Raw genomic sequence first — 10,542 nt, forward strand, 5'->3', positions numbered from 1 at the left:
AGCTGAATATATTTTCCCTTTGCCTCATTATTTACTTAACTACAGGTCATTTGTTTTGGCAGGAGAAAATATACCTGTTCAATATCAAAATATCTGTGAATTTCATCTTATTTTATTGCTTTAATATATCTTTTGAGAATTTTTTGTTCAATGAGAAAATGATGATTTTCTGTGTATTAGGATTCCCCTCAGCTTCTGTGATTTCAGTTTATACAATTTAAAGTGCATATTGAAAATAAATTGCTTTATTTGATCACATGTGGCTTGCCATTAATAAAATCCAGTAGAGATATTTGACACTGTATATATATCAATGAAAAATAATGTATTCAGAAATAGCTCTGAAGATAACTGAATCTATGAAAGTATCATCTTGAAGATCTTACCTAATAACAGTTTTCTTATTGCATAATAGTATTAATTTTTACCTAGGGTTATGAATTATGCATGCAGGGGACAGGTTTAGCTACTTTAGGAATGAATATTAGATTTGTTAACAGTTTTCTTTTCAACATCTACTCCTGCATTGCATACACAGGACAAAGCCCAGCCATCCCCCCTCCATCACTGACAGTACAAGCTTCCAGTTCTTCTCTGCCATCACCTACTCTTGAAGGCAAGTACTTAATTTTTTTAATAAAAATCTCTGTTGTACATAAGATACAATGTGGAAGAATGAAATAAAATAGTAACAAAATAACAAAAAAATCCAATATTGTCTGTCACAATTTAGCATATATAAGCTGTAATTTATTGCTTCTGAAATTTCAATTCAATGCTTTTTAGAAACTGTAAATTTCCCCTCAGGATTCTATATTGGTGACTTTCAGCTTCCAGAAGGATGACCAACTTACTGCCCTGAAAGTCAAGCCAGAAAACATGATGACAAATGGCCAAATTATATGCCTTATAGTTCTTACAGTTTTCTCAGAGTTCTGTTAATTTGGTGATAGAATTTTAGGGTACAAATTTGGACTCCACCATTTACAAATTTTCTAAATTTGAAACATTAAATTAACTGTTCATGAATTTTGTCATCTCTAAGATGAGATAAGAATAATACTGACATTCTAGGGTTGCTGTAAGGAAGAAATTATACTTATTTTAAAAGTACTACGTCTAACTGGTGGTTAATAGTGCTAATAATTTTTCAAAATCTGATGTTTTAAGAACAGCAAAATTAAAGGAGGGAATTTTGATGGGGATCAAGTCATGTTTACATCTCGTTCTTTCACTCATTCATTCAGCTATTACTTTTAAATCCTAAACATGGGAATGTGTTAGATATTGCTCAATGTATTGGGGGTTCATCAATTAATAGAAAGAATTCCTGCCATAAAAAGACTTAGTTTACAAACATTAAAACATAAATAAATAAATAAAGCCAAGTGCACCTTTTGCAAGAGTGTGAATGACGAAATGGAGATCTCCCCTAGATCACAGCCCGTTTTCTATCTTTAGCTCTGTCTCACACTGAAAAGGACCTTCTGTGTGCACAGTGTCCATCCTAGTCTGCTTCCACAAGTTCTGTCCACTCTGTCTGGCAGCTGTGCATTGAATTGGACCACTCCACAAAGCAAGGGGTGATCATACTGATGAGGGTTCATCCAGAAAGAGGCCCAAACAGCTAGTGGGGGAAAAATCTCAGGAGCCCACAATCTAGAGTGTGTAAGAGAAGATTCCAGATGTAATGCTCTGTCCCACAAATCCCTAGCTCTGTGACATGATGAACCCAGAGGATATTCCAGCAGACTCTAGTAAAGCACAAGGATGGTACTTAATTTCTGGGTTCTAAGAGTTGTGCTGGTTATTACAATATAATGAGAACCAAAAACCTAGGTCAGTTTAAAGTACTGTGAAAGTTTAGGGGAGAGAAGGCATAGATTTGTTTGGAAGTTATAAGGAGGACTCCAGTAATGTCTTCTCAGCAGAGGTGACTCCAGAGCATAAGTCCCAAGAACTGGAGTTCATCAAGCAGGCCATGAAGGGAGGACCATCATAGACAGAAAGATTGGCATATGCAAAGCAGAGAGATGAGAAAAAAAAGAATTAGTCCAAAGAGGTATGAGAAGTTCAACTTGTAGAGAAGAAAGATAGAAGAGAATTGAGAGAACTCCAGAGTTGATAGACAGGCATTCAGAGGACAGATCATTAAGTGCCTTGTAAACAAAACTTGGGTTATTTTTTTTATTTTTAAAGCCTCATTGCAAAGCATTTATAAACTTCCAATAAAAGCGATCTGAAGATACATTATCAACAATTTCTATTCTTTTTTTAAGTTACCCTTTTCCTTCCTTCCTCTCTCCCTAACACTTTTCCTTTCTTCCTTTTTAAATTCTAGCTGTATTTTGATTTGCTTTATGAATCTCTGACATCATATTGTTTCATTCAGTTAATGAATTCTTAGTTTCTTTTAAAATGTTTGATGTATTTACATGCTTCAAAACTTAATAGCTAGAAAAATGATGTATGGCAAAAGCCTTATGTCCCCTGACACTGTCTTCCAAGACCTAGTTCTCTTCCTTATAGGCAACCAATGATAGTTCCTCATATAAACTTCCAGAGATATTTTGTGGCTATGCAAGCACAAATGTTTTCTACTAAGACATAAGATATTTTTTTCTATAAAAGATTAGGTATTTCCAAAGGAAATCAACTTGACTATCATCCTACTGGCTAGACTATTAGTATGAGATTTGGTTTCAGGCACTTATGAAAAGAATATCCCAATCAAGTTTGTAAGGCTTGAACTAGACAGAGATATTGCATAGAGAAAAGCATATAAGTCAGAAAGAAGTTTGGAAAGTAAACCCATCAATCTAAGCATCTCACTTAATATATGTACTTAGGGAGAAGAAACAATGAGAATGAATCCAAGCTTACTAAATTAGACATCCAGGTAGACCCTGGTACAATAAGATAGGAAACCATAGAAATAATACAGGCCTGAGGAGGAGGATAAGGAGGTGATGGGTTCAGACTCTCATGTGAGAATTTCTTCATGGGTCACCTAAGTATTAGTGATTGACAGCCTGTACTCTAGAATCATACAGATCTAAGTTTAACTTCTTGTTTGCCATTTCTATCTGACTAATCTTAAGTATGATACCTAAATATTCAAGTTATTTTATTTGTAAAACACTATTGCTATTGCTAGTACTATTGCCCACTAAGAAATAAAATTGTTCAAATCTTTTTTTAAAAAAAGACAAAGCATAATAATTGAAATTTTATTATTGTATTTGATATTGATGAACTTATAAAATTCTCCTGTGGGTGGATTTTATTGGCTTAGCACAACTTTCCACAAATACTTTATAGACTGGCAACATCAAAAGCAATTCTGACAATTACAAAGTTCTTTAAAAATACATATAGATCTTCGATCTAGTCTGTCAGATTTTCTGGCAACTCACAAAGGGAAAAAAATCTACATTTTTGCAAACACCTCAACTGAATCTTTATACATTAAATTTTGAAAATTATGGGTTCATACTATTATAACACAAATCTTACATATCCAATCAATTGTTTTATATGAAATATTGGGAATTGGTAGACTGGTCTATTTTTATTTTTGTATTAAACCTGAGTTCCTTGGTGAGGGATGCACTTTCCAATTTAACACAGATCCCAATGATCCTTTCTGGCTATACATTTGTATTTCACACATTCAATAGTTGAGAAAGATTTGAGTAGCTGAGGTAAAGTTTTCCCAAAATTGTGTTCAGACACATTTGTGTAGACAGATCCTGACCAAGTTGTACCAATGGCTATACTCTCTTCAACTTACATTTACTTAGAATTTTATGTTTTCTTCATTTACATGTATTTTACAACTGATATTCTAAAACTATGGAAAGTAAATATTATGGCTAACTGAAAAAATGAAGACACCATATTTATTTATGCTAAAAAGGTAAACAACAGAATAAGGATTCCAGCCTTGGATTTCTAGCTCTAGTACCAAGACTTTTTTTTTTATATTAAAATGCAAACCTTGGAGAGTAAGAATTCTACCATTCATTCTTCTGAGATACTAATAAGTTAAGGAATATGAGGAGATAAAATTTTTTAATGGAAAACTATAAATCTGTGTTGAAAACTTAGAAAACATACATGAGCCCTAAATAAATGAAGAAATACCTGTGTTTAAGAATACAATAGTATCACGTAATTCTCCACAAATTCAAAGAAATTTCAGTCAAAACTCCAAAAGAGTATATTATAGAATTTGATAAGCTGATCCTGAAATTTATACAAAAGAGTAGAACAATTCATCTCAGAGCTTATCACAGGCAATTATAATTCAAACAGGAGGTAACTGAAACAAAATTTTTTGCTTTAGATTTCATGCAGTTCTCTAATGGCAACATCATATTTTGATGTCAGTCAAGACATCAAAAAAATTCTCAAACCTGAAGGTACACACAGATTATTTGGAATTCCTGTGAAAACAAAATTCTAATTCAGTAGGTCTGAGGTAGCACCTGAATTCTCCCTATGTCAAACTATTAAGTGTTACTGAGGTATTGGTCTGAGACCACATTTAACTGATTAATCCATATATGATTTCACAGTGAAGTGGAGGGCAACTGGATATTTCCAAAAATGTTTCTAATTTTAATATTACTTAACTAGGTGACCTGTAAATTGGCTAAGTGTCCTTCAGAACAACTGGAATATCTACAGGAATAGGGCAAGTCACATTTCACTGATAAATTACTACAACCTATTATATGGGATGTAAAATATTTTTGTTTGGTCAGCTATGCAAATTGAATGAATTTTCAGTTGCAAATTTCCAATAAAAAATCTCAAACTACCTGCAAGTAATTACTGTATTAATATCATTCTGAAAGATGGAATATTTTTTTTGGTCATTGTTAACATCTTGCTTAAAGACTCCTCAATGCCATTACTTCTTGAATTTTTACAGAATAATTTAAGATCTAATGAAAAGTTCAAAACTCTTGTCTCTTTTCCCTTCCAGCTATAAATGCATTTCATTTGGCTCACACAGATCTTACTTATTTTTCAAGGTTAATGCCCTGGGTAGAGATAGCTTCCTATGGTCTCCATCTACTCCTATGCCTCCATTAAGCTAATTTACTCCCTTGGCTCTGGATCCTTTGTGTTTGTGTATGTGTGTGTAATAAATGAAGATAATTTCCCCTTGATACATAATTTCTTAAATTCCTAATCAACATTGTTATATTATTCTGCCTCAGATAATTATACCAAGGCACCATAGACTGGATGGCATAAACAACAGGAATGCATTTTTCTTATAATCTTGGAGACTGAAAGTCCAAGACACCAGTTTGGTCAGGTTCTAATGACCACTTTCTTCCAGGCTGCTTTGTAGAGAAATGGAGATCTCTGTTGTCCCTCTCTTATAAGAATACCAGTTATGAGATCAGGGGTCCCCTCATATGACTTCATTTAGCCTTTATCATTTTCCAATACAGTCACATGGGGGGTAGGGTCAACAGTTCAAAATACAAATTTTGAATCTATAGGAATTGATAACCTATAAGTTTAGTTAGTAGATAAAAGTAAAGCAGTTTAAATGTTTACCCCCCAAAATTAGAGTTATTTGAGTATTTCTTTCTGATTAGCCAATGATTTTTGCCTTTTTCTTTCTGTCATATATGTTTTTCAAATAACATAAATTCTTGACTTTTATCAACATCTTTAATGTGCTTTTAATGGTTAATTGGTAAAAGTTATACTTAAAAAATTTAACTGGAATCAAATTTACTAGAACTTATATTCAAGGTGATAGCAACAAAAATGAGTCTTTCAATGGCTTCTATTATATGTCACTTAAAGAGTAAGAGAGTAATTTAGAAAGCAACATACAGAACTCAGTCCAAAAAAGATAAATTGGAGAGACAAAAATCAGACTTACATTCCTTTTACATTTGATCTTTAATAGATCATGTGACTTTCTACAATTTGACACAAAACTGTCAAGTGACTATCTCCCTGTCCAAATGTCCACAGGACAAGAAGCAGATTGTAAACAATAGTGTCACCTTAAATTCCATTGGATTTGAAGGAAATGGACATAAATCAAGGAACTCAGATTCTCCAACTTGAGGCAGACTTTGATAGTCAGATTATTCAAATGTTTGGCTCCAATTTATCTCCTGGCAGTGAGAGGTTCATAAAACACCAAGCAGCAAATGTTTTGCCTGTCAGCCTGTCACCTGGAAAAGAATGTGTCATTTGTTAACTGGGACACTTAAGTTCTGTTGTTATATTTAAAGAGTGATTAAATTTGACATTTTATCCCAGAATCCAGTACTATGTTTAAGTGAGTAAAAGAACAGTGTTTCAGGACCTTGAGTCTTTTGTTAATATGAGCTGCTTTTCAGGAGCAGAGGCACAGTCCTCGCACTGAGGCTGTTAAGCTCTCAGCTCCCAAGGCATCCACATTATGAGGTGGTGCTGAGTTCCTAGGCTTTGTCAGGGCTTGCAGATGTGCTGCCTGTGACTTCATTAACATAATTGATTAGGAGCTAGGACATATTTAGTATTAATCAAGCTGTATTTAGTGAAGCTGATTATGTCCCCTTGATGCACTATTTTTGTCTGGAACTTCTTAAGACTAACTTATATGAAAATGGCTTTATGTAAAAAGACAAAACTTACATGTGGCACTGGAATATGCTATTTGATTTGAAGAATACAGTAAAATTGTCAGAGCATAAACATATTTCAACTTTAATGTTTTAAAAGTAGAGTTTATGTATAGACTGGTTTATTGAATTTGCTTATAGGAGTTTGAAAACAACTTAGAACGTTATCAGTAGAAATCTAAAAATTGTGGAGCTTGTTATGGGTAAAATGCTCTACACATTTGTAAAGCCCTTAAAAGACTTCTTTGTGCTTTCATAGCACTTAAAAAAGTATTTCTCGTAGCACTCACTTCTTCTCTTGTTCTGGGAGGTATCATTGTACTTCTTATCTCAGGCCACTCATTTACTGCCTGAAGTTGTGTCTTGCCTTCCTTGGATTTCACAGTTCTCTGTCACACGTTTTGCACACCATAATGAAGTTTTTATTGTTTTGAATCTTTGAATACAAAGGGACTAATTGTATATTAATTCACTTCTTCCCTTTGATTCCTACTATATTTTTTACAGAATGTTAGCCTAGGTTAAATTGTCTGCAATAGCTTTAAACATATCTTACCTAATAACCACTCCTAGGAATCATTTAGGGCATTGTTACCAACTTATATTTAATTCTCAATATAGCTTAACTAGAATTAACAACAGTGGACCTAACAAATATATTATTAATTTTCATATTCTTTAAAGAAATAGTAAATTTTGAGAATTAATTCTTATGTCCTTTGGGAGATCTCATGGGTGCTAAACGACCAACAAATTCAAAGGGCTGCTGTACTTATGGATTTCTTATATGCATGGAGCAGATATATATGAGGTTTTTCTCCAAACAGTACTTCATAATATTAATATTATGGATAGTTTTAGCCCTTAGTATGAGAGCCCTTTGATCATCAAATATTGTTCAGTATTTTTACTGTCTTACCCCTGAAGCAGTTTTTTCAGGGAAGGTTAGTCCTTCACTGAGTTGGTAGAATCCTCAGTAACTAAACAGGACACCTTCAGGCAATGGTGCCTACCCACACCCATCACCAAGAAAGGCAGAAATGAAACCTATTGTCTAAAATCCTTTTATAACATGTTATCATGTTATTGTTGTATTGGGGATAGATTGTGACATTTACAAAAGTTCCTATATCATAGCTGAATTCACTCTCCATCATTTTTATCCCCACCCCCATGCATTTCTGGAAAATTATGTATTCATGTATGAAAATGGAAAAATGAGACCTATTCTAAAATCCTTGAATAAGCAAAATTCCTGGATATGATCCTATTCATCTATAATCAATAATGTGGGGACATTTTTTTCTTTCTCTCTACTCAACACAAAACTTTCTCAAACTCCCATTTTTGTTATTGACCACTGAAAACTTAAAAACTTCTACTCATGAGCAATGAATGGGCATTTAGTATAATGTTTCCAGGACTTATCTACTGTGACACAGATGTGGACAGAAGAATTTACACTCATTAGTTTTAATATTCTATTGTGTATGTGTAATTTTTATAAATGAAGTCAATATAGCAAGGTGAATACATACATACCTAACAACACATTATTTTTTAACAAATAAATAGTTACTACTAATTTAATATTACAATTGCAAATAATATTATAATTGCCATCACTTGTATGTAGATCAGAAAATTCTGAGAGAAGAACAGAGTCACGCTGCCTAAGTTCAACTTTGTTATTAATCGGTTCTATGACCTTGACAAATCAATTGATTTCTTAAGACTTCCATACCTTCAATTATAAACTGTGGAGACAGAATTTAAATAGTCCCTAAAGTTTGTTTCTGCCTTTATACCCAAAGATTTCTTTTTTCTTGCTGGTGGCTTGGTATTGAGCTGCCTTACCAACAAACTGAAGCCTCCATGGCTTTGCCTAGTGGTAAATAGCAATTGTAGGTATATAAAGCATGGCTGTGGATTTGATTGAGATATCAAATTTGTTGGAGAAATGGGTAAGACTGTGAAGCATTATTTGCTCAAATACAGAGTGAGTTGTGCAGATCATAAAGGCTGTAAAAGTTAGGAGGAAAATGAAATATGAATGAAGCAAGCCTATGCAGTGAAATCACAAGACCTGCATTGTGGGTCATAACGAGTAAGTTAGTTGGATTTATGTAGTTACAGAGGAGAAAGGAGCATCATACAGAATTTAATATAATTTTTTACCATAGGACGCATTGGAGGACATTGTTCTACAGGAGCTAGTAATGTTTTATTTACAATTCTATTAAACCAAGAATTTTATCTCCTTAGTTCTTCAGTGAGATACATCCTGTGAAGCAAAAATATATAAAATAATAAAATAGTTATTTGGCCTCAGTTCTTATTTCATTAACTCTATGACACAATAGGTTTATTGAACCTTAGGCTAGTGTAATATTTTTTCTTTCTTTTGTGGTGAAATAAACTTATATCTCTTGGTGATTTTTAATGAGATCGACCTTTAGTTATAAATTTTGACAAAATATGTAAACCAAATACTTTTAGTATCTTAAATCAGAAAATTCCTAAGGGGAATAAGCAAATTAATGTCTATAACAACTTAACTCATTTACTTAGCACAGTTAGGTATCCAACAAGTAGTTTAGGTTATTATCATTATCATTTGATATCTGGAAATGTCTTTTACATATGTATTTAACCATTAATATGTATGGTTGTTTTATGTTAATTTGTATAAAACATATTAAGTTAATCACATTTATGGCATTAATCAGTATACATGAACTGGTAATGTAATTTTTAGCACAGGTCTTGGACAATATCTGAAAGACTTTGTGTACAAAGGTAAAGGTTTTTTACCTCCTCATAGACTGTGAGCTGCTTAAGCAATTGAACAAAGTGGTATAATTCATTTTGCATGTTGGAATATTGAGTCAGGCAAAGGAAAGATAAATTGGTGAGGTGGAGGCATAAGGGTTTGGAGAATAAGAAGAATTTAGAAGGCTAGTGTTCTTAGGAAAAAAAAAATATTCTCCTTTTGTTCCACACAATCACATTTTACCCTCAAAACAACTTGAAGCAGTGAAATGATGAAACCATTTTACACAGGAGATCAGAGAAATCAAGGAAATTGCCTAACACAGATCTAAAAATGGTGTAATTGCAATTTAAAACCAGGTGTCTTCTAACAAGGCTCAGTCTATTTCCATTATCTTACAATGGCAATTAAATATTAGGGCTCAGCATAATTGCTAAAGTTTTTATCTGGCTTGGGTTAATGAATGGCATTAAGAATGAAAACAGGTTTTGAGAGATAATAATGAGCTCAATTTTGGGCTTGCCGAACGTATCATGATGCCTGGAACACTCAAATATGTGAATAAGAGAGCTTAATGATTGACATATTTTTAACGTTTTGAGTAGAGTTATGGTTGAGGACCCAGGACTCACCCAGGAAGGAAGCCCTTATTAACACTAAACATGAAGAGACAGGGGAATGAAGTCATTTTCAATCTCAAGAAAGTTTGATAACTTTAGGAAAGAGATGCCCAATTAGAATGTTTGAATGTTGTGTCCTTCACTAAGGGAATCCACCAACATTCTGTAAAATGTATATAATATTCTCAGTGAGCTAAAAAGGAAGGTAGGGAATAAATGCCCAGTTATTTCTCTTTTTCCTGCTCCTGCATCCTCTTGATTTTTCCAGAGGCCAAAACTGTCTGAATCCAGAGGACTTGGGGACTGGTTAATGCAATCAGATCAGAATGAAGACTGCACTTGGAGAGAAAGTGGACACTGTGCCACATGTCAGGCAGGAGGTTGAGCTTGATTCATATAAGTGTTGATCTCCAAAGGACAACTGAATACTCTAAAGGAGCCTGGTACTTACAAGTGAGGGTTATATAGACCTGGAATTACCAGCTTAGGTCTATGACAGCAT

The 10,542-nt window shown here is 33.5% G+C and overlaps 1 protein-coding gene across 33 annotated transcripts in view; it reads left to right on the plus strand.

Annotated features, from left to right (window-relative positions):
* Positions 1 to 10,542, plus strand: part of Trdn (triadin) — a 374,084-nt gene that overhangs the window by 144,450 nt on the left and 219,092 nt on the right. For 31 of the 33 annotated variants that reach the window (XR_012448649.1, XR_012448653.1, XR_012448655.1 and 28 more), the window contains one exon: positions 539 to 616. The exons of the other annotated variants lie outside the window; for them this stretch is intronic. Coding sequence is in view for 28 of the 31 variants with exons in the window: in XM_074075307.1 (XP_073931408.1) it covers positions 539 to 616 (78 nt within the window). In the remaining 3 variants the exon portion in view is untranslated. The remainder of the gene's footprint in view (positions 1 to 538; positions 617 to 10,542) is intronic. 33 annotated transcript variants of the gene reach the window in all.

Source organism: Castor canadensis, chromosome 1, assembly GCF_047511655.1.
Source record: "Castor canadensis chromosome 1, mCasCan1.hap1v2, whole genome shotgun sequence".
NCBI classification, from domain to species: domain Eukaryota; kingdom Metazoa; phylum Chordata; class Mammalia; order Rodentia; family Castoridae; genus Castor; species Castor canadensis.